General features: G+C 48.1%; 3 protein-coding genes and 1 long non-coding RNA gene across 10 annotated transcripts in view; 3 read left to right on the top strand and 1 right to left on the bottom strand.

The window, feature by feature from the left end:
* Positions 1–264: 264 nt before the first annotated feature.
* GTF3A (general transcription factor IIIA) lies at positions 265–13,197 on the top strand (the record flags this gene model as incomplete). The annotated part of the gene is made up of 10 exons (XM_082435347.1): positions 265–345; positions 2,273–2,536; positions 4,117–4,217; positions 7,142–7,238; positions 7,610–7,698; positions 8,684–8,757; positions 10,335–10,415; positions 10,986–11,215; positions 12,259–12,318; positions 12,930–13,197. 10 exons carry the CDS (start codon positions 265–267, stop codon positions 13,059–13,061), a joined length of 1,209 nt encoding a protein of 402 aa, XP_082291473.1. The 3' UTR covers positions 13,062–13,197.
* MTIF3 (mitochondrial translational initiation factor 3) lies at positions 13,149–26,806 on the bottom strand. Of its 3 annotated transcripts, none has more exons than XM_082435747.1 (5): positions 26,700–26,806; positions 16,747–16,948; positions 16,185–16,669; positions 14,742–14,899; positions 13,149–13,400 (listed from the first exon to the last, which is right to left on the bottom strand). In XM_082435747.1, exons 3-5 carry the CDS (start codon positions 16,642–16,644, stop codon positions 13,182–13,184), a joined length of 837 nt encoding a protein of 278 aa, XP_082291873.1. In that variant the 5' UTR covers positions 16,645–16,669; positions 16,747–16,948; positions 26,700–26,806; the 3' UTR covers positions 13,149–13,181. The 3 variants fall into 3 exon arrangements, with proteins under 3 accessions (XP_082291873.1, XP_082291872.1, XP_082291874.1); XM_082435746.1 differs by having other exon boundaries at positions 16,185–16,645; positions 26,700–26,805; XM_082435748.1 differs by lacking the exon at positions 26,700–26,806 and adding an exon at positions 18,376–18,500 and having other exon boundaries at positions 16,185–16,948.
* LOC309647885 lies at positions 16,955–19,270 on the top strand. 3 transcript variants are annotated; one of them, XR_014256359.1, is made up of 5 exons: positions 16,955–17,337; positions 17,623–17,728; positions 17,862–17,969; positions 18,333–18,473; positions 18,726–19,270. It is a non-coding gene; the product is annotated as an uncharacterized lncRNA (long non-coding RNA). The 3 variants fall into 3 exon arrangements; XR_014256360.1 differs by having other exon boundaries at positions 17,859–17,969; XR_014256361.1 differs by having other exon boundaries at positions 17,623–17,969.
* LOC309647842 (uncharacterized protein) overlaps positions 26,376–27,522 on the top strand; it is a 55,149-nt gene continuing 54,002 nt past the window's right edge. For all 3 annotated transcript variants that reach the window (XR_014256326.1, XR_014256327.1, XM_082435724.1), the window contains exon 1: positions 26,376–26,659. The gene's annotated coding sequence lies outside the window, so the exon portion shown is untranslated. The remainder of the gene's footprint in view (positions 26,660–27,522) is intronic.

Raw genomic sequence — 27,522 nt, 5'->3', positions numbered from 1 at the left:
GGGACCCCATTTCCCACCTGAGTGCTTTTACCTGAATTGTAGGAAAAACAGCTAAGAGGAATAAAAATGCTTTGCAAATGCCAGTCTTGCAAACTTCAACCTGGAAAGTCTCAGGTGTTTTACGGAGAGATTAGAGGCAGGAGAGTGTTAAGGTAGGAAAGCGGTTGAGAGGCTGTTTCAGGTGTCCAGGCTCAGAGCAAAGCAAAGCTGGGCAGCAGGTGGGAGGGAACGGACAGGCAGGTGTACAAGCCAGCCAGGCCAGGGATGGGCGAGGAAGGAGGAGGGACGGGGCTGATTGCACTGGTGCGGGTGGGGCCCAAGAGACATCCTTTCCAGAAGCTCCTGGTGACTCCAATGTGCTGCCAGGGTGAGAACCACTGTTCTACATTTTCGTGGGTGGCAGACAGGGTCACACTGCCAATGGCAAGAAAGAGGCAGGGAGCAGGCGGGAGAGAGGGAGGTGTAACCAGGTGGAGATGGTAAGATTTAAGATGGTTTAACTTGCAAATAATGTTGAGTTGGAGGTGACTGCTTGATGTTTTTTACTTTAGTAAAAAAAAAAAAAAAAATCCACTCCTCATTTAGAAATGTGGGATGTTGAAAACACATTGAAGAGTAAACTGCAGAGAGGATAGAGGTGGACGATGGATCAGTTCATAGGAAAGAAAAAAAAAGAAAGAAAAGGCACGGCCTGGATTGTATCAGCTTCTTTACGTGCAGAGTTGTTGGGAGAACTAAGAGTTGCTGGTAAATGTGCTTGGCTCAGGAGGTGGCACATAATAAATGGAATTATCGGTTAATACAATCTCATTCACTCCAAGAATGACTCCAATGGTCCAGTTTAAAGGTAAGAAAAGAGATTAAAAGAACTTTATCCAAAGTCCTACAGTTAGTAAATGTAGACTTAGACTTCAAAGTCGGTGCTCCCCGCTACAATACCTCACATCAGAGGGCTGAGCACGAAGACGTGGGTACGGAGAAGAAGGTGTGAAGAACAGTTGGTTAAGGAGATGGGAGAAGTTGGGAAGGCAGGAGCAGAGGCACGGGTCACGGTGTGCGTCGGGAGGCCAAGAGAAGGGCGGAAGAGGAAGAGGCTTACCACGCAACCCCGCCACGGCCAGTGGGCAGCGGAATGCGGAGGAGGTAGCCGGAACCAGCACCAGGGAAACCATTTAAGATGTGCAGAGTCGTAGGAGGGATGTCTGCGGACCTGTCCCCTGAAGAGGGGTTGGCCAGCAAAGGAGAAAAGCAGCATGTGGATGCGTGTCCCAGACTCCCTCTCCCAGTCCTCATGACACGCGACAAGACAGGCCATTATCCTCGTGGGAGTGAGTCCCGGTTTGTTTTCAAAACTGCACTTCTTTGCAGGGACTGCTCATCACCATCAGACAGGGGCTTGCCAAATGATTCACAGTGATGCAGTCTGTGAAAAGTACACACCTGGGGGAACATCAGACCATCCTGTCATTGTTATCCTCATCCAAGGATGTCCTTTAAACATGTGGTCCCCGTAAACAGAGATACCCATACCATTCAAGCCTCTGAACAGTGCTTCTCAAATTCCAATGTGCGTCAAATCACCTGGAGACCTCTCCGATTCAAGCAGGTCCGAGGTTCCCACTTCTAACGAACGATGCTGCTGACCCGAAGACCACACTCTGAGCAGCAAGGCCTCAGGGCAATGGTCCCCAAACTTGACTGAACGTTGGAATCACCTGGGGAATTTCCAGACTATGGATTCCCGTTTCCCACCGACAGAAATTGTGATTTAATTGGTCCGGGATATGCTCTGGGCTTGGAAGTTTTAAAAGGTCTCCACGTGATTTTAAGCAAGTTTAGGATGCACTGCCAGGGGGCTTGCAGAGGGAGCATGTAGAGAGCTTGCAGGAAATGAATCCATAAAGAAGACAAACCCAGAATGTAGTAAGAACTGGATAGTTTAGATCATGCAAGGGTAGTACTTTGGAAAGGGTGGTGGCGGATGGGAACACATTTAACAGTCGCCTCGGAGTCCATCACAGGGCCTGCGACTCGCGGGCACCTTTTGCTGGGGGCGGGGAGGATGAAGCCCTGGCCACTCTTTCCGCCCTTCCGCTCCTGCTCCAGAACGGGAGGGGCGGGGGCCGGCGAGGGGCTTCTCAGAGCATGCGCGAACGCGGGCCGGCGGGGAGCTTCTCGGAGCATGCGCGACTGCGCCGGCGCGCCAGCCCCGGCGCTCCAGCCCCGCCCCGCCGGGGCCGCGCTACCGGAAGTGCAGTCGGGTCGCGCGTAGGATCTCCCGGAGCGGTCGGTCGCCCTCGGTTCGTGGCACGTGGCTCAGCACGTGGCCGAGTGCCTGGCCCCGGGCACCCTGGAGCCGCCGGCCTCTGTCGCCGAGGCGGTGTCGTCCCTGACCATCGCTGACGCGTTCGTCGCGGCTGGCGAGAGCCTAGCCCCACCGCCCCCTCAGAGGTTCATCTGCTCCTTCCCCGACTGCAGCGCCAATTACAACAAGGCCTGGAAACTAGACGCGCACCTGTGCAAGCACACGGGGGAGGTAACGAGGCCGAAGGCGTGGCCGCGGGGGGCGTGGCGTCCAGGCAGGGGACTAGTGGTGCGGTGCGCGCCAGGTGGGCGCTGCCCGAGGGTCCCGCGCGTGGGTGCGCAGACGCGTTCAGCTTTGGCTCCCGGGACCGCACAAGCGAACCAGCTATGCCTTAGGTCAGGGAAGGACTGAGGAGGTAGACAGGGAGCTCTAGGACCGAGATATCCTTGCCGTGGGCTCAGGGCTCACTAAGCAACACTTTCCCCTTTTTTGACCTTGAGTGGTGGCCAGTCACCACCTCCCCATAACGTGTAAATATTTGCACGGTTGGAATACTCTCACGCCCACCCCCAACCTGCCTTAAAAGGCCCCGCCTCCTGGGACCGGAATGGAGAACTTTAGAGTACTGGAGGTTTGCAAGCAACACGTGTTCGTTCATTCATAGTTCAGGACCATCTTGGCCCGGAGAGCAGCAGATACGACAGTCATGGCTTCTGCCGTCACGGACCTTATGCTTTAAGCGGGAGGACAGCGGAATAAGTAGGAATGCGACGCAGTGAAGAGAGGGCTGCAGGAGGGTGGTCGGGAGAGGCTTCTCTCTTGACCTGAATGAGAAGGAAAGGTCCCAGCCCTGCAGACATTTGAGGGAGAAACAGCCCGGGCGGAGAGAACTGCCAAAGGAGCGTGTGGTCCTGGGGGTGGACGCCGGCCAGTGTGATTGGGTGGGGGAGCCTGAGGAGCAGGCCTGGAGGGTCATTTGTAGGCCAGGGTACAGATGGGTTTAGAGCTTGGGTTTTGTTTTGAGGGCAATAGGAAGCCTTTGGAAGGTGACAGGTGAGCAAAGGGCGGCTCATGGAGGCCTAGGAATTGGCCCAGTTTCCCGGGATTTGGCGGAGTCTGGCTTCTCAGGGCCTCAGCTGAAGGCCCTTAACCGGGGTGCTGCAGCTCCTGCCTCTGCTCCTAGCACTTTCCTGACTTACAGGTCATCCCTCCGTGTGTCCTCACGCAGCCCATCCCCCTTCCCCCTGCAGCATTTGCAGGCTGACCATTCCCTCCCCGGGACCTTGTCCAGCTCACTGACCCTTTCCCCTGGCTCCTCTCCCGCCCTCAAGGTTCTCCACGTGCCCCGCCCTCTTGGCTGCTTCTTACCCTGTGACTGGCTTCCTTCATGGCATGCTTTATGCTTCGCCTCCCTCTCTTTCCTCTCGCGCGTTCAACCCCCCTAAATTCTGGGCCCTGTTACCAGGATGGCCAAATTAGACCTTACGTTTCTTTTCAGACTCGTGGGCTGTATTTAGGATATTGGCACTCCCAGCTTCCTGTGAAGGCTGCCCGCTGGTTTCACATGGTATTCCTAGAACAGAATCTGCTGCAGTACTTTGTGAGCAGCTGTGGCATTTCGGTTGTCGCATAACCCCAGGCGGGAGATCCTTGCCTGGCCTCCTGTAGCAGGTGCTTAGCACTTACTGGGTGGAAACCATCTCTACAGACAGAGTCCACGGCTTTGCCCATCAGATAGTTTAGGGCTTGAAGTAACATCAGAGACACTGACGTAGGCAGGATTGACGTGCTTTTTGTTGCCTTCCTGCTAGAGACCATTTGTTTGTGACCATGAAGGGTGCAGCAAGGCCTTCGTCAGGGACTGGCACCTCAGCCGCCACGCCCTGGTTCACACCGGAGAGAAGCCCTTTGTGTAAGTAGAGAACTGTCTTCAGGCCTCTGAAGTGGGTGGCGTTTGGCACAGAAAATTGGCTGATGACCTTCAAGGTGAAGAAAGTGGAGCTGCTTTCGCCTGCATCTCCTGAGACTGGGTTTGGAATGTGCGAAGAGCGTCAGGGTCTTGTGGGTCATTGCGTGTGATAACTTCAGGGATGCGTTCTTCTGAAGTTGTCTTGAGTTTGCATCCTCTCGTCTCCCTTTAAAGTGTATCCTAAGTGGGAAATCAACCTCGAAAAGTTCAGACCAGATGGAAAATGGTTCCCTGGCAGATTCTGGGCTCTGCATCGTCAGGGTCTTTGCGAACCAGTCAGCTGCTGGGATAAGAGACATAACGCACGAGAGAGTAGAGCTTTAACAGTTTATCTTCTCTTTCTTTCAATTAAGCCCCCACTTCTCTGCCATGCCAGTGTTAATTTCATTCTTCTCTGACACAGTTGCTCGTTATCTCTGAAAGGATAAATATTACTGCTTTTCTTTTAAATCAGCTACTTTAAAGCAGTGGATCTCAAATTTGGGGTCCATCAGAATCACTTGGAGGGCTTGTTAAGTCACAGATGGGAGCAGCCCGCCTACTCATCAGGAAGGACCAGTTAAAGTATATCCACACCGTGGAATACTATACAGCGGGGAAAAAGGAATGCAGGTGTTCCCTGTGAAACTGTAAGAAAATCTCTGGGGCTTATTAGTTGAAAAACCAAGGTTCGGAAGAGGGTGTATTTCAGGCTACCTGTTTGTGTGTAAAAAAAGAGCAGGTAAAAAGGGAGGTAGACAGGAAGTCCTGTATTTATATTTGCTTCTGTTTGTATAAAGAAATCCTAAAAGCTACATAGCAAAACTTAAGAACATTGTTGCCTGTCTTGGGAGTGGTGGGAGTCCTGGGTGGGTAGGGGCAGGGGTGGAAGGAACCATGCAGCTGTGTCCCTTTCCATGCTTTTGGTTTCTGAGCTAAGCGACTGTATACTATTTAAAAAACTAAGTCTTAAATAAAAATGGGGCTGGATACGGATGCGCGGGTTGGAGAGAATGGCGAGGGCTACTCCTGCTGGAGCAGGACGACTGCAGTGTCTCTTCCGGCTCGCTCTCCAGCCCAGATCCCTCTCTTTAGCGCCAGATCCCCGAGTCCAGCTGCTTGCTGGGCGGCGTTACTTGGCTGTCTCCCTGGTTCTATGGGGCCCAGGTCCCTGACAGTCCACAAGCTTTGTCTTTGGTCTCGTTCTTGCCAGGCGGCATCACTGCCTGCTTGCTGACCCTCGGGACTCCTCATTCTTCCCTCCTGTCCTCCACAGCAGGAGGTCTGTAAGGGCTGTCCTTACCCCTCAGGGCCTCTCCCCTCCCCCAGCTGCCGGTGTCTCGGTTCAGGCGCTGGCCTGCACGCCTCACTTGAAGGCTGTTTCCCCGGCCCTCTCTCACATCACTCTCCAGATTGCTTCCTTTCCTAAAACTGGGCAGTGGTTTTGAGCGCTGCTTACGTAGTGACCTTTGGGCCTGGGCACTTCTGTGGTCTTGCCCCGTTTGCTGGACTCTGACAGGAAGTGGGGGTCCAGCTCTTAACTGGGCAGCAGCACTCCCACGCCCAACTTTGCCAGGGCGTCTCACACCCCCTGCCTCTGCTGTTTGGTTCCTGGCAGGACTTTCCTGGCCCTGTCCTGTCCCACAGTGGTGTTGGGTTAGATGTCTGTGTCAGGATTGAAGTCAAGAGTGACGGAAAACTCAGCCCAATAGAGGCTTAAACAGGATAGTGTCTGTTTCTCTTGCATAACTAAGATGCAGAAAGGCCGAGGTGGATAGGGGCTCCTCCTAACTTCCTCTGCAGTCCTCATGGTCCAAGATGGCTGTTGGAGCTCCAGCTGTCACATAAGCATGCCTGCCACCAGGATGGAGGGAGGGGCAAAAGAGGTGTGCCCCCTTTTTAGACACCTTGTGGGAGCTGAGCAGGCTGGGCCAGAACTTAGCTGTGGGACCATGCCTCATTACAAGGGAGGCTGGAAGAAGCTCTACTTCTGTTGGCTGTGAACCCAGCTGAAAGTCAGCATTTTGTTCCTGAGGTCAGAAATAGCACGTGTTGGAACTTGGGGTGGGTGGTCTCTGCCACAGCACCCCTCTTGTGTCCTTCCAGTGGGCCTCTGGGCATTTCTCCCACGTCACTCTGCACTGTCGGTCTCCACCTTTCTCTGCCTGTCCCTGCGGATAGCGTGGTGCCTGATAGGAGCGTTATTCGGGGTTTATCGGTGAATGATGGCTACGATGAGGGCTTGTAAAGGAAGTCCTGCTTCATCCATCCGGCTTATGAAAACTCATCACAAAAAGAGCACATATTAAAAATCACAAAGAATTTAGATAATTCAAGGTCAGGATATAGAAACACTCATTAAGGGGAATGAACTACACCGGCTTGGTGATGTGTCACAGGGCCTAATGGTTTATGGTTCTCTAAATATCTGTTTTTTACCTCTAATGATAAGCTGAAACCAGTTTTTTTGTTTGTTTTGTTTTGTTTGAGGTCTTTTTGGAAATGTAGTTTGTAGAGACATTTCAAGCAAAATTAAAGTTATCAGATTCTAAACTGAGAACAATTTAACTTAAGCATGATTTAAGTCTAAGCAGGGTTTGGGCTTTTGGAACTAGTGTTTTTCATCTTCCCTCTGCCCACTGTATAATGTCTGCTGCACTGTGCTTAATTTCAGAAGCCTAACAAGAAAATGCATCTCTCGTTACATATAATCACGTCAAATTGAGAGGCGTTATGTGGTATGGCTTAACACTTTGGAATTTGTTAAAGACTATTTTTTATTATACTTTGGAATAATTAGCTTTTATAAAGTGGGAGGATGTACACACATCTTAAAATTTCTCTTCCCTTGGTTTGTTAATATTTTGGTTTACACAATTTCCTAACAGTTGTACAGCTAGTGGCTGTGATCAGAAATTCAACACAAAATCAAACTTGAAGAAACATTTTGAATGCAAACACGAAAACCAGCAAAAACAATATGTAGTAAGTATGAATGATTTTATATGCTTAAATTCTGACTTTTTTTATGTTTTTTGCCTGTGTGTCTAAAATTTTCATCAACCAAATTTTGTCGGTCAAATATCTGAATTTAGTTTGACACTAGCTATCATAATAATGGTTTATTTTGAAAGCAAACTTTTTTGCTAATTAAAGTATATTATTGGTAGACTACCCCAAATGAAACGTTTTTGCTGTTTCATATGTGTTACTTTTCAAAGCTTCTTGAATTTTATAGTAACTAAATGGGTGAAAGTAGCAAGTATGTAATTTCTGCAATACTTTTATCTTGAGAGGATTCTGTTATGAACTGTTCTTGATTTTGTTTTGAGACTAACAAACCTTTACTTAAACAGTGCAGTTTTGAAGGTTGTAAGAAGACCTTTAAGAAGCATCAGCAGCTGAAAACCCATCAGTGCCAGCACACCAACGAACCGCCGTTCAAGTAGGTACTTTACGTGGGTGAAAACCTCTTAAAGTTCAGGTGGGGATAAGATTAAAATGCATAGGTTCCATACCAATGCTCAGAAACAGTTTCTTAATCAACATTTTCCTGTTAAGTTGTACAGTGTATGCCCATTTATGTATTTGGGGTCTTTCAAAAGTTTGTGCTTTTGTTTCTCTAAAAGAAAGATTTAATGTGTTTCAGAATAATTTGTGAAATTAGTACAATTGTGGTTAAGCTTGAAGGGAAGGCTTATGTCTTAACTATTCAGATAGAGCCTGTTCAGTGGTGTGAAATGTCCTTATGAAGATGCTAAGTATTCCTTTCCTGTAGAACAAAGGTATGTGGGCTTAGCCTGCATCAGAGGGTTTCAGGAGGAACAGGAAGAGGTGACTGGACGCATTGGAAGACACGTGCCAAGGGCACCTGCTGATGGCCGTCCTGCGAGCCCTGGCTGGCGCTGTGCGCGGCTGGGCTGTCCCCTGCCTGGGACTTGTTGCCGTGATGGTGCCTGTCCCTGCTTGCAGCTCTGCCGCCTCTTCCTGTGCCGCTGGTGGCCTGAGCGCAGAAGGGGCACCCAGAGGCCGTGCATCTGCTGCTGTGTTTTCTTTTCACACCATCCCATGGCAACATCATTAGAAAAACTAGACACAAATGACTCAGGATGGCTTAGGTGTTTACCCGAGCCATCTTTCTGTTGCCATGAAAACAGGGTATATTTTCAGAGGTATAAAGATGAAAACTGTTTAATTTGATCACATAAGCAAAAAAAAAAAGTAATGACTTTTTTCTCTCAGTTTGTTCTGCCCAAGGCTGGTGAAGTAACTTGCGTTTCACCTACAACGAGGTCTGAATTTGAAATCCCATTTTTATGACTGGTTTGGTTGTGGGAAGAGGAGACTTTGGCAGGATGAGGACAACATGCTATTCAAGTACAGTTCTGTCTGAAAATGGATCAGCTAACGCTCGTGTGTTGTTGACCCAGGTGTACCCACGAAGGATGTGGAAAACACTTTGCTTCCCCCAGCAGCCTGAAGCGGCACGGGAAGGTCCACGAGGGTAGGTACTGGTGCCCGCTCTGACGGGCACACCAGCAGTAGAGCGTGTGTGTTTAATTCTCTGACTGCTCGAGTCTGTGGTCATCCCGAGAAGCTGAAGCTGCGTGGGCAGGGGCTCCCTCTGCTTGTCCAGGTTTTATGCTCTTGACCAGAGAGGTGCTGGGTGTCGTGTCTGCCCTTCCACTCCCTGTTGTTGCTGTTGAGAGTTAATGTTTATTGTTTACAGCCGTGCCTGCCTACGCTTCTTACTTGTGAAAGGGTTGGAACTCCAGCCATGGCTTTGCTGCTTCAGCTGCTTTTAACCTCGTCTCTTTTCTTTCCTTGTTGGCATTCAAAGGACTTGGATTATAGTTTGAGGTTTTTGGAGTAATCAGATTGTAACTTTTTTCAGAAAGACTTGATTAAGCCAACAGCTTGAATCTCTTCTGTTTCCCTGAAGGATTTTTGATACATATTCCAGTTTCCCAAGCCTTAGAATTTATATGACTTTTTAAAAAAATTAATTAATTAATTAATTAATTTTTGGCTGTGTTGTGTCTTCGTTGCTGCACGCGGGTTTTCTCTAGTTGTGGCGAGCAGGGGCTACTCTTCATTGTGGTGCGCGGGCTTCTCCTTGTGGTGGCTTCTCTTGTTGGGGAGCACAGGCCCTAGGCGCGCGGGCTTCAGTAGTTGTGGCATGTGGGCTCAGTAGTTGTGGCTCGTGGGCTCTAGAGCACAGGCTCAGTAGTTGTGGTGCACGGGCTCAGTTGCTCTGCGGCCTGTGGATCTTCCCGGACCAGGGCTCGAACCTGCGTCTCCTGTATTGGCAGGCGGATTTTTAACCACTGCATCACCAGGGAAGTCCCTTTTTTTTTTTTTAAGACAAGAGACTAGTAGTTGAGTCTTTTAGTTTCTATCTGGTATTTAATTGGGTGAAGCTCAGGCTGACTGTTACACTGACTAATCCAGTTCTAGTGCTTTGCACAGTGTCCATTTTTGTTCACAGAGTTTTTCTCTGGAATCTTCTGTTTTCTTTTCTCCCTTAGCTGCTTCTTCCTAGTTCTTTTGTGCAGCATGAAATTTACAAGATATTGACACTACAGGAAGCTGGGGGTGGGCATGGTTATCCTTGGTGGTTTATCCAGGGCAAAGGGCTGAGTAAAAAAAGAGGCAAAGGTAAAGCAGGGGGAGGGGAAAGGGGCCTTGAGCCATGGAGGCGGGGATGGGGGGGGGCATCACAGCAGCCGGGAGTCTGTGGGCTGTGTACCCAACCCACTGACAACAGGAGAGGGAGGGCCTCCTCGTGCAGCCCTGCTGAAGGGAGAGCCTATATGAAGAACCTTGACATGCAGTTGTTTGGTTTTACTGTAAAATAAACTTTTTTTAGTTTTCATAGCTACCTCTTGAGACTAACAGGATATTGGGAAGTAGGAGCAAAATTATATAGGCATGTAAGTTTCCTTGCAGTCTAATTTATTTTTGATAATTTGCTTGTTTTTTATGATAATTATTTTCCTTTCAATCTAATTATAATTGGTGTTTATGCCGAGTATTCACAAAAGGCAATGCACCAATCTGTTTTTTTTTTTTTTGAAATAGGCTATATATGTCAAAAAGAATGTCCTTTTGTGGCAAAAACATGGACAGAGCTTCTGAAACATGTGAGAGAAGCCCATAAAGGTAAGGCAGGCATGAGGGGCATGATATAAATATCTGCTCCTGTGGAACTGGTTGAGTGCTTTTAAAGGGTGAAACATTAAATATGCCCTTGAAAATACAGAGTTTCTATAGTATGTCTGGTAAGTGCTGCATACCTCAGCTGTTTGACATGTGAGCAGAGATCCGTGGTCCTGGGCCGAGGCCTGTGCGCATTTTAAAGGTTCGGGCCAGTGAGGCCCCCGGGGAGGCACTGGCTGGTGTCTGCAGGGCAGTGTGGGAAGCGTGCCCTGTGTGTTGGGGGACATGGAAGAAAACTGGTCCGTTTAACTCCCTCCCCTTGCTGCGCCCCCGGGTGGAGAACCCCTGCTGCTTGCAGAGGAAAACAGGGACTTCATGTCATGTAGGAACTTGGAAGAATTGAGGCACACTTTCAAGCAGTGAAAACTGGAGTTAATTTCCTCCCAGATTTCTGATTTATGTGTCATCATAAGGTTTTGGGCATCGAATACGTCGCTTGATATATTCCATATTAGTTTTTCCAGCATGGTAACACCTGGGAAGTGGGCTCAGTTTGCTTGTCTGCTCCCCCAGAGGACATAACATGTGACGTGTGCCAGAAAACGTTTAAGCGCAAGGATTTCCTGAAGCAGCATATGAGGATTCACGCCCCGGAGAGGGACGTGTGTCGGTGCCCCAGGGAAGGCTGCGGCCGCACCTACACCACCGTGTTCAACCTCCAGAGCCACATCCTCTCGTTCCACGAGGAGCGGCGCCCGTTCGTGTGTGAGCACGCCAGCTGCGGCAAGACATTTGCCATGAAGGTGAGCGCCCCGCCCGGCGCCGTCCTTGGGGGCTGCTGGGCTCCAGGGAGCCTGGCCCCAGGCGGCAGGTGGGGAGGCTGCGGGGACTCTGGCCCTTCACTCCTGCTCCAGCAGGAGCGGCTCTCCACCAAACTCGGCGAACAGACAGATCGCCCCTGCCAGTGGTGCTCAAAGTCTGGCCCTCAGCATCGCCAGGGAACTTGCGAGAAATGCACATCCAGGCTCCGCTCCAGACCCACTGAATCGGAAGTTGTGGGGATGGGCCCAGTCATTTGTATTTTAACGAACTTTCCAGGTGATTTTCTTACGTGACGGAATTTGAGACCCAGTGGCCTCTGGTACCATATGCTTATTATTTATGAGTCTGCTGATATTTGGGGTGTCCTTTTGGGCTGCCATCATCTGGAGGTTGAGAAGGGGAGCAAGAGACAAGGACATGGGGGACCTTAGAGCTTCGGGACACTTGTCTAGACTTGGAGACCGTGACTCCAGGTGGAGGGGCCCGTGAGGCTCCGAGGACCCGCGCGGAGTTGGTGCCCTCACAGGCGCTCGTGGGAACAATGGTAGAGACTGAAGTGGGGGTGAGGCTGGCTTAGCCCAGCCCAGGCCATGAGAAAACCACGGACCTGCTGGTGGTCAGTGTTTGTGCCAAGGACAGCAGGACTGGGGTCAGGTTTTCCACTGGTGTTGGCGATGCTGATGACACGGATTCAGTTAGAAGAGCCTCCTTCAGCTCGGAAGGGTTTTCAGAACTGGCCCCCCACACCCCTTACTATGAAAGAACTAGGAAGCCACAGGCACACGTGGTGAGAATGTATACATTCCTAAGCTGGGTCCTTGGAAAAGGCAGTGATTTTAGTCTAGAATTTAAGGAACAGGAACAGTTCTGCTCCAGGGGTAGAAGTCAGATCCCTCAACAGAATGTAACAGAAAGAAGGCTGTCCGTTTATTTAAATGACTCATGGGGTTTTCATATTAGCAGATACCAAATACCAAGTGGCAGTGTTCTACGAATAAAACTTTTTCTATTTCCTTCATTGTAGCAGAGCCTCAGCAGGCATGCCGTTGTGCATGACCCTGACAAGAAGAAAATGAAGCTCAAAGTAAGTTGAGACTTAGCAAGCTGTTAATTTTAAAACATGAATTGCTTAAACTAGATGCAATCTGTTTAGCATATTTTCAACTACTTATTACTGTGTGAGGCTGTACTACTATACAAAGCAATTGTGTGGATTTCACTTTCTTTCTTTACGACAGTATTTCTGTTGTTGTATATACTGCGGTAGTTGTATACCTGATAGGTACACGATTCCAGTAGTTTTTGATTTTGAATTCGAGTTACAGTCGTCCCTTGGTATCCATGGGGAATTGGTTCCAGGAACCCCCAGGATACCAAAATCTGCAGGTGCCCAAGTAAAGTTATATGAGGACTTTCGACTGCACAGGTGTGCACGTGCCTAACCCCTCCCCAAGTTCAAGGGTCAGCTGTATTTGCATATAACCTCTGCACATGCTCCATATACCTTAAATCATGTTACTTACAATACCTAATACAATGAAAATGCTATGTAAATTGTTGTCAGCACACGGTAAATTCAAATTTTGCTTTTTGGAACTTTCTGGATTTTTTTTTTTCTAAAATATTTTTGATCAGCTGTTGGTTGACCCGCAGATATAGAGGCCTGCCTGTAATCCGTCTTCCTTATTCCCAAAGGTGAGACCGTCTCATGAAAAACGGAGTCTGGCCTCTCGGCTGAGTGGGTACATTCCTCCTAAAAGGACACAGGACCAGGGTGTGTCTTTGCCCAGAAACGGGGAGACTGAACTGCCTTCTGAACTGCACTAAAGGCAAGGTGCCCTCCGCCGTGGCGACGCTGGCCCCAGCTACACACCAGACTGCTTTGTTTGAAGGACTGCAGACCAGCCAGCTCAGTTGTTTTCTCTCAGAAGCACGTTTTTATTAAAATCACTGGTGCAGAGCATTGGATGCTCCGTGGTTTCCATTTTCTCTGTTCAGAGCGTCTCCTCTCTGGGTCCCCTGAGCTGATCTGCACGCATTCTCTTCCTTTTGGCTCAAGGGACGAAGCACACACATCACAGCCTTTCCCCCTCTGATGGGCTGTGGCCTGGATGAGAAGGTAGCTATTCCAGGCATAGTCTGGAGTATTTGATTACATATCTCCTCCTAGAAAAGGAAAACAGCCAAAGACTAATTTAAAACCAACATCTATGATTCTTCCCCATGTTAATGCTCTAATACGCATAAAAACCAGCATGCTTGAATTGCTGCTATTTAAGGAATTTGCTGAATCGAATCGTACATACCTGGTTAAGCTGACTGAAACCTGTACAATAAGCAGGCAGTTATACAAACTCCATGTAACTAGGCTAATGCACTAAAGGCTTGATAGTTTTAAATCCCGTCATGGCACTGAGGGGCTATGTTTGGCCCAGACCACCCTCTCGAAAAAAGTGCAAAGCAGTGGGTTTGGGCACTGGCAGAACCCCTCCTTTCCCCCCAGGTTGTCAGCCCACTGCTGTTCCCAGCACTCATTCACAGAGTCATTGGGGTGGTTAAAAAAATACAGACAACTCAGTTCTAGAGATTCTGGATCAGCTGGGCTGGGCCAGGCCCTAGGCCTGAGTCATTCTAACGTGGAACTAGGGTTGAAAACCACTGGAATAAATGCTGCCTTTTAGATGCTGCAAGTTGTCTAACTCCAAAAGCAAAGTAGATACTCCACAGACGTGTCCTGGGACTGTAAACTGATTGATAGACACTTTCTAGAAGACAATTTGACTTTATATGGAATGCTGCTTATAGGCCTTTATAAAGAGGAAACAGACTTTAAAAGATGAACCCATAAAGTTTCTAACTTTCCTATTTAAGTGTTGGATACTCTACAATTTGTAAAATAGAATAGCATATAGCTTGTAAGTTATAAGCGAGTTTTTTTTTTTTTATAAATTTTATTTTATTTTGGCCGCGTTGGGTCTTTGCTGCTGCACGCGGGCTTTCTCTAGTTGCGGCGAGCGGGGGCTACCCTTCATTGCGGTGGCTTCTCTTGTTGCGGAGCATGGGCTCTAGGTGCGTGGGCTTCAGTAGTTGTGGCTCGCGGGCTCTAGAGCACAGGGCTCAGTAGTTGTGGCTCGGGGGCTCTAGACCGCAGGCTCAGTAGTTATGGCGCACGGGCTTAGTTGCTCTGCGGCATGTGGGATCTTCCCGGACCGGGGCTCGAACCCATGTCCCCTGCATTGGCAGGCAGATTCTTAACCCCTGCGCCACCAGGGAAGCCCTGTGAACCAGAGTGTTTTCATGTGGTGAAGTATTTATGCTACAATGGATAAAGTAACGTGTACATTTTGCATTTTGAAAAACAAATAGGAAAGCTACTACCGTCACTGGGTAGGATTAGTAGTTACTTTTCTTTGCCTTTACATTTCCCAGATTTTCTGCAGTTGTATTTTTAAGATCAGAAAGAAAACAGAAACACACAAGCAGTCAGTCACACCTGCTTTTACTCACCGTTTTGTTTTCTGGCTCTTCCGTGTTCTTCCCTTTCTTTATTGTAATTTGAACTTTGTACTTTTTCTCGATCCACTGCTGAATCTGTTTACTCTTTGTGTCCAAATCATGTTGTCCAATATTTGAAGAAAAAGTCAGTTCCTTTGTCAGGGTGGGTCCTGGTTTGAAAGAGTGAGACTTGGTGCTAGTCTGTGAGGCCTGTGCTGCATCACATGCTCGTCCTAAGTCTGCATTGCTGCGCGGGCCCTAGAAGTCCTCCTGTCCGGTGGTCTCACATGCCAGTAAACATTTAAACACACGAGACAGACAGGTAAAATACCAATTTTTTACCTGCCAAGTAAAAGTATTTAAATATGGAATGTTTCTGTTTATCGTTACCGTTATCTGATGAAAGAACAAAGGAATGGTCCTTTAAAAGGAACCAGTTAATCCTTATTCTTATTTTGGATGGTGGGTAACAGGTGTTTTTATTATATTTTTTCTTTAGGCTTTCTTTTCTTATTATATTTCTTCTTCTTTAAATAGAAGTAATTTTTCTGAAAAGGAGTGCTTTTATTAACACCTCTTTGCTTCCTTACAGCTCTTACCAGCTGGTCTGAGTTCTCTGTCAGCCCTTCAGCCGTCTCTGAACCAAGCTTCTCGGGCTGTTCACCTTTTGTTTTTTAAACGTGACATAGTTTGATGTCCTTATCACCCTAGCTGGCCTCTTCTGGATAGTTTTTGTTTTCCAGTCAACATCCCTGTTGTTAAATGTCGTGTCAGAAAATTGACACGTGGCCTTACCGTGCAGCTCTGGAACCAGCCTTCTGACCTCTGTCTCAGTGTGTTTTCCATAATGATCAGCGCTTACTAGGAATCATGAAAAGCAAACCTCTTCACGTAATATCCAACTCACGGCTTCTGTACGGTTTAAATGACAAGTGAGCTGACAAAATACGTGAGCGTTCCTACCCTTACTGTGACGAAACGGGCATGGGGCACGCTCCAGGAATCACTTCAGAGTTAGGGAGCGCTTCTGTGTGATTAACTGCACACACACCCCCCCCTTAGAGATGACGGGAGCAGGGGAGGAGGGCGCCCCGACAGGTGAGCAGCCCAGGACAGGACCAGGAGCCCGTCACGCCCGTGCGCCACTCTGCCGGGCCCGGCTCTGGGAGGCCAGGCAGCTAACGGGGGGGTTAAGGGTTCCCGTTATTTTGGTCGTGGTCACCTTGTTTTCCCCTCATTTTACACGGGTGTAGAGGACGACATGACGGACACAAGAGTAGCAAGGAAAAGAAAAAAGGGATAGAAGTAAGTGGACGAAAAAGACACTGGAAACAGTGGTGAAAGGACGTCTCAGTTTCTCACTGCCCCGTTGTCATAGGGGCCCTGGCAAATGCCAGACCTCAGCTGCGGATCTGCAGTCGTGAGGAGCTCGGGGGCAGACAGCAAGGTACCTACCAGGCTTGGGCTCGGCCCTCTCCATCCCTCTGCGCCGGAGCCGCTCCTGGTAGATCTGCGTGCCCGTCATGAGCTGGTACCGCGGGGGCTCGGCGCCGGGGTCCCTCGGCACCAGCCGCAGGTCCTGCTCGGCCATAAGCCTGATCACGTTCGCTCGGTGCATGGGGCCCAGGTCGTTGCCCTTCTCGTCCAGCACCTGAATGATGCGCTCGTTAATTTTTCTTCCAACATTACGAAAAGCTGTTTCATTCTTTTTTTTCTTTTCTCTCTTGTCCTGGGTCTCTTCAGTACTAAAAGCTTTTGCGTGAATGAGGCAGGACGGTCTTGGGGCAGAGGCAATGTGGGATGGCTCCGCCAGTGCCGTCTTTTGTACGACGTATTTACCCAAACATCTTCTAATGCAAGTATTTTCCGTTTTTATAGTTTGTAATGTTAACCTCTTTAGAAAAAGGGCAGCCATCCTAAAAAGCAGGGAGAAAAGCTCACTGAAGTCCGATCGCTCATTCCCGTGGGCCGGTGCTGTGGAGCATGGAGGGCGTGTGCGAGCCTGTGGGAACCTCACCTGTGAACATTGCAGGTCCGTGCACAGGAAACGTCAAAGTTATCTTAGTTGACCCCGTTCCCCATGGATCTCACAGTGCCAGCTCCAAAAGCAGGTGTCACCCTAAGGGTTTATTTAGGACGATGCAGAATCTTGAATCCCTGCTGACTCACAGACACCTCTTCGTGAACGTAATGAACAACTTATTAATACATCTGATGGCCTACAAAAGGTAAGAACACTGTTATGGGAAGGGGGACCCTCCAGGAAGACAGCGGACCCCCTGGAAGAATGAACTGGGACTCTCAGAAAGGAAATGCCCCGACATTAAAGGGGCCTCATAAACTACATCCATCACTCACAAGGCAGGTGCTGCATCCCTGCCAAAGGTGAGCTAAAGCGCCAGGCGCGTGTGGTCTGACTTCATGGCTACGAACGCTGCACTTAGAAGGGGCATTCTGATGTTTTAGTTGCTTGTCCACCATAATAAGTGTCCCTCCTACCAACCACACGACAGGTAGACCTGAGAAGTGTCTGAGGGAGTGATGAGAGGACCCGTTCATCTCATCTAGGGTTTGCTGAGAAACACGAGAGAATCAAGAACTCAGAGAGGTAGGTGTGTGCGGCTCGTCAATGAGAGAGAAGAGGATGCGGTGCCTTAGACGGTGCTTCTCAGACAAGGCTCCCTGGGGCACCTGCTCGAGCATCACCTGGGGTGTTTGTTCAGACTGGAAGCTCCCTCTGGTCCAGCTTTGATCCCACTGGGCTGGGTAACCCACCCCTCCTACCCATCACCACCGACCACGCCCACTGTCGACCAGTGACATGGGGGGGGGAATGAACAGCAAACTATGGAAAGTGATGGGAGGCGCACATTCTCACCTCCCTCCCCTGCAGGTCTGTCGCTCTGGCTCCAACCCCCCAGCCCCGCCCCGAACGCCACCCTTGCAGAGGTAACTGCCCACCCAGCTCCTCCACGCAGATGCCCAGCGGGCACCCTCAGGTCAGCACGGCCAGAGCTGAATTCCACCTGCCCCTGCTCCCCACTCTGTCCTCCCGTCTGCTGTCCTCGCATACACCCTCTGACACTCAGGCCCAAGACAGCTGAGTGATCCTTGACCCTTCTTTTTCAGCAGATCCCATTGTTCGCCCTCTAAAAATCAGCAGGATCCAAGCACTCCTCGCCTTCTCCCTTGCTGTCTATCGCCTGCCCCTGAAATGCCATCGTCTCTCACCGGGATCAGGTCCCAGCCTCCTGACCACCCTCCCCGCTGCTGCCCCTGCCCGTTAAAACGTGGAAGTCAGGCCGCGGCGCTCCTCTGCTCACAGCCCTCCGCGGCCCCCACCTCCTCCAGAGCCCCCGGGACCAGGCCCCCACCCACCCCTGCCCACAGCACCCACCCCGCTTCTTGCGCTCCCTGCGCCAACCGCACGGGCCTCCTGCTGTTCCTGTGAACGCCGGACGCGCCCTCCCCCCAGCCCCCGCCCCGGGTGGGATCCTCTCCCTCAGACGATGCCAGCTCATTTACTTCTCGGCGAGGCCTTCCCTGTCCACTCTGTCAACGGCACATCCCATCCTTTCAAACCCACGACCTTGCCTTTTAAAGAGATTCACTGCCGACATACATTGATCTACACATGAACACTCACAGTCTTTCCTCACTGGAACGTAAGCTTTGTGAGAAAACGTCACGTGTCTACTTCGTTCGCCGCCGTGCTCCTCACACTGGCGCCTACAGCCTGTCTCAGTACGTACAGCCGTCCTCGGTATCCACGTGGGACTGGTTCCAGGACACCTGGCACGGACACCAAAATCCAAGGATGCTCAAGTCCCTTATATAAAGTGCTGTAGTGTTTGCACGTAACCTATGCACACCCTCCTGTACACTTCGAATCATCTCTAGATTACTTATAATACCTAATACAATGGAAATGATATATAAATAGTTGCCTGGCACAGTTGCTTTTTGGAACTTTCTGGCAATTTTTTCTCTTTCGAGTATTTTCAGTCATGGTTGCAGCCACGGATGTGGAACCTGTGGATACGGAGGGCTGACCGTATGTGCTGAATGACTGCGTGAGCCCAAGGAAACGGCCAGGAGGCAGGCGGCGTCTGCAGGCAAATCTCCAGGTCGTCAGGTACACCAGCGCCCCCCACTGCAGATGCGCCGTAAGAGCGCTCTTGTTATTCTAGAGATACTGAACTTTCCTCCGTATATTTCCTTCCTTTGTTCAAAAGCTAGGGCCCTTTTTTCCAGGAGTATTCAATCATACCACTGTGTCAGTTTTCTTCTGGTGCTTTTCTATAGTATCGTGAGAAGATATTGTCAGATTTATGAATAAACCTTGAATAAAATGATCCATGCTTTACAAAAAAAAAAAAAAAAATTCCCAGCTGGCATTTTAAACGTCCACCAACCTCAGTGAGATCTACGGCCAGACATTTCATCCACAATGAATGGATTACCTGATGGTCATTAACTGGGGATGCAGATGCTGTAAAGGCTCCACAGTGGGATTGAACTGGGTTTTAAATAGCTGAGATACTTACTGCTCAATAACAGACACTCAGATACTTGTTGCTATGTGGCGGAAGCTGGCAAACCAAACAGAAAAGTCTGAAGACACCGGAGAAGACTTTTCCATTTATCCTCAGAAAAAGAGCAGCAGCAGCAAGTCCCAGATTTCCCTCTGAGTCAGGATGAAACTAGCGGTTACAGACGAACGCTAGCGTGCCCTGTGTAATGCGTTATCAACACGTTACACAGAAAATACTACTGCAATAGGTAGGATTTTGTAAAACAAGGAAGCGAATAAACTAGGCACAGGAGAAAGATGAAAAGAAATTTAAGAAGAACCCTGAGGTTTCCTTAAGGTTGAAGACACAGTAATTTTCTTTCCCCTATTCTTCCTAATTACCATTATTTCTCTAATTTTTTATAAGGAGGAAGTATTTTTTATACTAATAAATTCTATTTGTTTACAAAATAAAAACTATTTCAGAAAGATAATGTAGTTTTTTTTAAAGCTTTAAAAATACTTTCCAAGAAGAGGAAAAGGGTAAAGAGTAGAAAAATTATTATAACAATAATTGAATATATTAATATAAAATTATTATATAATTATATTATATTTTTATATATTATGATATATAATATATAAATTATACATTATATAATTTATATAAATTATAAAATTTATAAAAATAAATTATAAAATGTATTATATAATACTATATAAGTATATATTATAATTATATAATTATAATTATAATTAATATATAATTATTAATGTAATAATTAAAAATGATTATTATTTACCTTTACTTTTTTAAAGGTTCTTTGCTATTATTCAAATTTTAAAAGGCTTTAAATTTTCTTGACTTACACAGCAATTATGCTTCAACACTAGCTAAATTTTGGCTTTGGATCAGCAAAGAGGAAGATAACACCTGTTTCTTCAAAATAAACTCTTCATAGATAAAAATATAAATAACAGAGTTAGGGAAAAACCTGTGATATGAAATTTGAATTGGAAATATCAACATAAATTCAAGTAATTGAGAAACTTCTTATTAGGAAAATTCTCAAGCATATACAGAAAAAACAGCAAAATAAAGGTCTAAGCACCCATCACTCAGCTCCTTGATTCGCAGCATGTGGTCCAACAGGCTTTCTCTCCACCAGCAACTACTCCCGGGACCCCAGCATCCGTGAACTACTTCCGAGTAAATCCTGTGTCATCAGTAAACACTCCAGTAAGAGCTGAGGACTCTTGTATGTTTTGAATAAACACAATAACACATTCCCAACTGATAATCAGTCCTCTATATGTTCAAATATCCAGTCTTCAGGTTTCCCTGATAGTATTACCATTTTGTTTACATTTTATTTACGGTTTGATCATATGGAGAGACTCCCACGGGCCAAATGTGTGATAATTTAAACATCAGTGACTGAAATTCATTTCAACACACCGAATATGCAAAAATCTATGAAAAAGAAAGACAGTTAGCCACAACTGTATGTGACTGCTACCCTGACTCCTTACTCTGGAAATTGGTCATTGAAAAAGAACTAAGCATTTATCCTACCTCTTTAAGAAGAACTGTAATCACCCCTAGTTGATGAAGAAAAGCGTTCTTTAGAGGAGAATGCCAGCTAATACATGGAGAAGAAAAGTAAAAGTAATTTGAAAACCACCATTTTGCCACCTCCAATCAAATCACTGACTCAGGCAAGGATGGATGCAAAAATCATTAGGTAAAAAGCTGATGAGGAAACAAGGTATTCAAGAGGTGCCAAAGGGTAACCCAAAGAATACTTCCAGACTGAAGCGGGAAATGCGCGCTCTGGCCGTCATCCCGTAACAGAGGTCAGACTCAGCATCCTGACAGTCTAACACTCACCTCTTCACGTGATGGATGGTCCTTCCGTGAAGCAGTCCTGCCAAAAAGGTTAAACCTGAACCGTGTCAAGCCTCTAGACTTAGCGTCTAGTTTCCAAGGATACAAGGGCCAGACTAGAGAGGAATGAATGAGATGACACTACAAGGAAACAGTCTGACAAGTCCAGACTGTGGGACAAAACCACTGGCCTCAAGTCTTAAAAAAAGAAAAGTCAGTGTCCCTGGGAACTTGAATTAAAAGACTATGGAGGGCTTCCCTGGTGGCGCAGTGGTTGAGAATCTGCCTGCCAATGCAGGGCACACGGGTTCGAGCCCTGGTCTGGGAAGATCCCACATGCCGCGGAGCAACTAGGCCCGTGAGCCACAACTACTGAGCCTGAGTGTCTGGAGCCTGTGCTCCGCAACGGGAGAGGCCGCGACAGTGAGAGGCCCACGCACCGCGATGAAGAGTGGCCCCCGCTTGCCGCAACTAGAGAAAGCCCTCACACAGAAATGAAGACCCAACACAGCCAAAAATAAATAAATTAAAAAAAAAAAAAAAAAGACTATGGAGACATATGGGACTTCCCTGGTGGCGCAGTGGTTAAGAATCCACCTCCCAATGCAGGGGACACGAGTTCGAGCCCTGGTCCAGGAGGATCCCACATGCCGCGGAGCAACTAAGCCCATGTGCCACAACTACTGAGCCTGCGCTCTAAAGCCCACGAGCCACAACTACTGAGCCCACATGCCACAATTACTGAGCCCACAAGCCACAACTACTGGAGGCTGTGCTCTGCAACAAGAGAAGCCACTGCAATGAGAAGCCCACGCACCGCAACAAAGAGCAGCCCCCGCTCACCGCAACTAGAGAAAGCCCACGCGCAGCAGCCCACGCGCAGCAACGAAGAACCAACAGCGGCCAAAAATAAATAAATAAATTTTTTTAAAAAATTAAAAGACTGTGGAGACATAATCATAAAATTCAGTGTGTTTGAGAAAAAAGCAACCAAAAAGACATATGGGGGTAAAGGGAGAAATATCTGCATATGGGCTAGATTCGTGATGGATTAGATACTATCAGAGAAGTATTGTTAATTTTCTCAGCTGTGGAAATGGCATTCTTAGGAACTCCTTAGGGAGCGTGTCATGACATCTGCAGCTTACTTTGAAATGGTTCGGCAGAAAATATAAATGTAATTATGGCAAAATCCGCAGACTCTAGGTTATGGTTATATGAGTGTTTACTTATTAATCTTTCAACTTTCCTGTATGTTTAAATTTTTTTCATAATTAAAAAGGTGTTTTTTAAAAAGAATCAACAACCTACAAGGAGGAAAAAGTTCACTAGTCATGCCAATATGACTATCCCAGTCTGTGTAAGTTGTACATTTACTGTAATTTAATAAACGGGCACTCTGGCTTTATATATCTTAAAAAAAAAATTCCCTTCATTAGTTGTAAGTCTGTGTCTAAGTGGAGCCTATGTGCAAGGAACTTCACAAACTTAATGGCTGATTTTTTTTTTAATGCAAATTGCCTTTTTTTCTCCATCTGGTTTTCATCAAATCAAGTCTAAGTGTTTTACCATCATAAATGGTGATGGTTTCAGTTTAAGGTACTATGTGAACAATTTGTTGTTAACCGAAACAGCTAAAAGTTAACACAAGTCCTCTATTTTAGAGAAGTGGTTCTCAGAAAATGGGAGCCTACCAGCATCAGCTGGGGATGCTTTTTCAAAATACAAGATGTTTCCTCACCCCGCTCCTGTTAACAACCACTGGGTTGGGACCCCCCAGAAAAAGATAACGTTAAGAAAATGAGTAATAAAACATTATAATGTAAGTGGGTTCAAGTCATTTTAGCTGGGATGTCTGGGGTTACCCTTAACCTTTCCAGGCTGATGCAAAATAGGGAGCCAATTTCTCTGATGAGATGTCTTTGATAACCTCTGTCAAATATATAACAGACCGAATGAACCAAATCTAAGTCAAAATAAGCACTTACTAGGAATCATGAAAAGCAAGCCTCTTCACTTAATATCCAACTCACAGCTTCTGTACGGTTTAAATAACAAGTGAGCTGACAAAATACATGAGTGTTCCTACCCTTACCTCCACAACTGTTGTTTCTGAGACATCCAAAAATATTTTAAAAGCCAGTTATCTTAAAGTCAGTTACTTAAAATGCACAGTTTAATAATATGAGATATCCATTTGATTCCATGATTACTCAGACCTTACTGAAATCACACAGTGATTTCACACTGTGCTGTATGAGCTGCATCTATTGGTCGTTTTAGTTCAGTAGCTAACTCCATATTCTAGAAAGAAACACAGGATTTCTTTTTCTTCGTTGTTCTTTACTTACTTGAGATTGGATCACTGAAAAACTCCACATCCTCTAAGCACTGGAGGACAAACTGACAAATGTCCCCAGAGTCCCTCTCCCCTCTGGGCTGTGGTTCCTCTCCTGCAACTCCTGCTACCTTGCATCCCCACGCCTCTTCTTGGACCTCTTCAGCATCATCCCTAGCTGTCCCAGGATGATGTAAGAAAAAAATGTCAATTACATGATTCCAGGTGTACACAACAGAGTAATTTTAGTGTTTGACCCACATATTACAGTAAAAACTGGAAATAATTTAAACATTAAGCCATAAAGTGGGCAATTCTGAAATAAATATGTGGTACTTCCAAATGCTGTGGGTTTCAGGTGAGCTTAGGGCTGCATCCTTTGTATTTTCACATTAGTCTTCAGTTGTCTGAAAGGAACCACATCCTTTGAGGACAGTTACCAAGTCCAGCTCGTACTGCTCGCCACATGACAGGCCAATAAATCGAGAGACGAGTCGTTGGGACAAGGAACAGTGACTTTATTTGGAAAGCAGCAGACCGAAAAGATGGTGGACCCATGTCCCAAAGAACCACCTTCCCCGAGTTAGAATTCAGCCTTCTTTTACACTAAAAGGGGAGGAAGTAAAGTCCTGGTTCCGGCCAGACTCCAGAGGGGATGTGTTATTCTTCCTCCCTGCAGCCATTCACAGGTGGGCCTGGTCCGGATATTTTCTGTGATCTGAACAGAGGTATTTTAGCTTCACCTGGGAGGCAGGGTTCCCAGAGATGGGCCATTATGTATAATTTAAGCTTATAGGCAACATCCCTTTAGTGATTAACTAGAATACAAAGGTTCTTCCCTATTATAGGACTACTTTCCCCAACTTTTATCATGAAAATGTTTAAATGTTCAGAAAAGTTGAAAGATTGTACAGTCAACACCCCAATACTCATTCACCCAGATTCCATGGTTGCTCTCCTTGGTTTATCTATCCATCTATTTTTTCCTCTTTCCATCCATTTTATTTATGGTTTGACACATTTCAAAGTAAGCTGCAGACACTCGTACACTTCATCCTCAAACACTTCAGCATGCATATCATTAACTAGAGTTCAATAATCATTTACAATTCTTTTCATTTTGAGGCAAAATTTACATACAATGAAATGTACAAATCTTACACACATAATTTGACAACACCTTTGTTACCAAACTCCTATCAACTAAAGAGATGAAAATAACTTCTATTATTTGTTCACTCCCTGCTTTTCTTTCCTACATAGCTGACATCGTATATTGATACCTATGCTTTCCAGGGAGGTTGAATCAAAAGGTACATGGATTCTAGTGGACTAAGTATTTGTGAAATTAATTTTGCCAATTCCGATGACTTTAAGAATCCTCTCTCACGCCTTCCAAAGGAGTTTCACTAAGTCCTTCTGCCGGCAGGCCTGCCCATTGCCCCACCTGCCCCACTGCAGCCCGGGGTGAGCACTGCAGTCACCAGGCCTTCAGGTCGCTGTCTGCTGGCCCTGGTTTTGTACAAAGTACCCTCCACACTGACGAGCTGCTGACGAGCTAGAACACTGATTAAAACACTGGAAAAAGCTAACATATATCTTGGCCAATTACTTAACCACGTTGCTTTAGCCATAAAATTTTAAATTTAGTTTACTTTTTAGTTATTTTATTGTAATAAGTTAACCATCCAGAAAACATTTTTTGAAAAGCTCTTAAATCCTGAGCTCAAGACGCAATATTAAAAGTTGTACTTATTCCTGTATATTAATTTTCTAAACGGTCATCTCACCTTCCAGAACTCCCTATCTCAGTGACCAGCACCTCAGTCCATCCAGAGCCAGCTCGTCTTGTCCACTTCTGCTCTCCCGCGCTCTCACAGCTAATCCAGCACCAAGGCTCCTCAGTCTTACCTCCGAACACCATAAATCCACCCACTTCTCTCCATATCCACTGCCACCACCCTAGTTTAAGACATCTTCCATCTCTCCTTTGGATTCCCATCGGTCTCCTAACTAGGCTGTTACACCATGAGCTCTGCAATCAGTTCTCCCCTCTGCAACGCTGGTGGTGTCCCCGCACCCAGAGCCCGCCCACCTTAAAACTGCCTGAAGATTAAAGACCAAGAGCTTTCAGGAGGCCAAAAGGTCCTTCGCACCTTCCCAGCCTCACTCCATTCCAAACTTCCTTTATGCCTAAGCCACCCTGGCCTTCCCGATCTTGAAGCGCTCTTCCCCTTGGTTTAGGAAACCCCATTCCTGCCTAGCGCGGTCCTTCTCAGGGCGTTCCTCTGATTACCTCCCAGACTAGGCCAGCTCTCCCCTGGCCAACCCCCGCCTCCCCGGTCCCCGCTATTTGCTTGTTGAGCTCAGCGTTAAGTGCGTCCACAGAACAACTAATCTCTCCACGATTATACTTTTGTGATTATCTTGTTACTGTTTCTCTCAGACGGTAGGTTCTGTGAAGCAGGAAACGCATCTGGTTTACCCTTCCCTGCATCGCGCCGGGCACGGTCAACAGTGGCTGATTTTCCAGAGCCCTCCACTCTGCACTTCCTGACACTGAAGCCTCTCATAACCTGTACTTGGAACTGCGGCTCTTCAGTAAGAAAATGTATTTACTTCTTTCAGGAGTCTTTTGCCGTGGAGCCTAGTAAATGGTAAATGGGAAAACGAGAAAGCCCAGATCACTCAGCGACCTTCCCCACTACGCCGCCTTCTCTGGCCGCAGAGAAGAGTGCAAAGAGCTCGCACGCCCTCCCCTGCTCCGCGCTGAGCCAGGGACTGGGGGGTGGGGGGAGCCCCGCACGCCAAACAGACCGGTCACGTGCACCTGCGGCGGCCACGCCCATCCGAGCCCCGCCCCCGCGGCGCGCCTGGGCTGGAGCGGGCCGTAGCGACGTACGGCCTGCGTGCGTGCCCGTACGTGCACCGGGATAGCTGGGCGGAAGGTCCAGGGGCCTGAAGGACCGGGGGCGGCGTGTCTAGGTGCTGCGGCTCCTGGGTGCGCGGACAGCGGCTTGGGCTTGAAGACGGCTTTACAGCCCGGCCGAATCCCCGAACCCGCGGCACGGTCTGCAGGGCTTGTCCGCTGGCGGGTGGGCGGCACTGAGCTTCCAGGGACAGGGACGCGGCCGAGCGCAAGGCCGCGTCCTCCGCAGGCACGTCCCTACGACCCCGTCCTCCCGCCGCAGGTCCCCTCACCCGCGCAGCGCCCCTTGCCTTTAGCTTTACCTGTTCCGGGCCGCCGATTGGTAAGGTTTGGCAGAAGGAGCCCGCAAACGGGCTCCGCCGCGAGACCCTTTCACCTTCCGTAGTGGGCGGGGCTTCGGCCTGCGTCTTTAAAGGAAAGGTGACGTGAGGAGGAGCGCCTTTCCGGCCGGCGGCCTAAAGTCCTCCGACAGAAAATGCGGAGGGCGAGGGGAGGTGCGTGCGGGAAGTTGCCGTTCACCTGGCTCCTGGCGCCGCAGGTGGTGCGGCGATCGGAGCTTCCCATCCCCTCGGTCCATTACGTTGGCGCCGACCACGGTGTGGCTGTATTCCCACTAGGCTTAGAGCTTTCGTACACGTCTTTTTTATTTAATAAAATACTATTTTGATAGAATGCTTAATAAACTATTTCATAAACGTCTTTATAATTATTGTGAGTTCGGGAGCACTGTCTGCGTTTGCAGGTGAGCAGGCAGACTCGGGAAGCAGAGGCTCCCGTCGGTTCCCAGGTAAGCGGCACTGGCGGCTTGCGAGCGCCGGGCCGGGCGGGGAAGGCCCGTGTGGCGCCGTAGCCCGGAGAGCTCGGAGCCGTCAGTGTTTGGCCGAGGACCGCACGGGCGTGGTGCGTGCGTGCGGTGTCCAGGCTCTGGAGCAGTTCTAACCCTGGGAGCGGACCGTGCACCCGGTCTCTTGCCTGCTTGCTCTGGGGTCCGCGAGCCTGCAGACCGCCGTGCCAGCCCCTGCGCCTCTCGCCTCTTCTCCAGTAGGAAATTCCTCCGTGGCAAAGTGGGAATTCCTCAGTGGCCGTGACTCCCTGAAGCCACCTAGTTAGAGGCTATTTTGATTT

This window comes from Balaenoptera physalus (genome assembly GCF_965194825.1).
Source record: "Balaenoptera physalus genome assembly, chromosome: 18".
In the NCBI taxonomy this organism is placed as follows: Eukaryota; Metazoa; Chordata; class Mammalia; order Artiodactyla; family Balaenopteridae; genus Balaenoptera; species Balaenoptera physalus.
The sequence above is the reverse complement of the archived record's forward strand: the minus strand, read 5'-3'. Positions and strand labels throughout refer to the sequence as shown.

What these genes read in the sequence shown, in the direction of transcription:
- MTIF3 (XM_082435747.1), bottom strand. Translation starts at nt 16,644, where the DNA reads ATGGCTGCCCTTTTTCTAAAGAGGTTAACATTACAAACTATAAAAACG. An exon ending in GAGGGCCGAGCCCAAGCCTG is followed by an intron (nt 14,900 to 16,184) that starts GTAGGTACCTTG and finishes CTTTCAAACCAG; the next exon opens with GACCCACCCTGACAAAGGAA. An exon ending in AAGAGCCAGAAAACAAAACG is followed by an intron (nt 13,401 to 14,741) that starts GTGAGTAAAAGC and finishes TTCCTTTTCTAG; the next exon opens with GAGGAGATATGTAATCAAAT.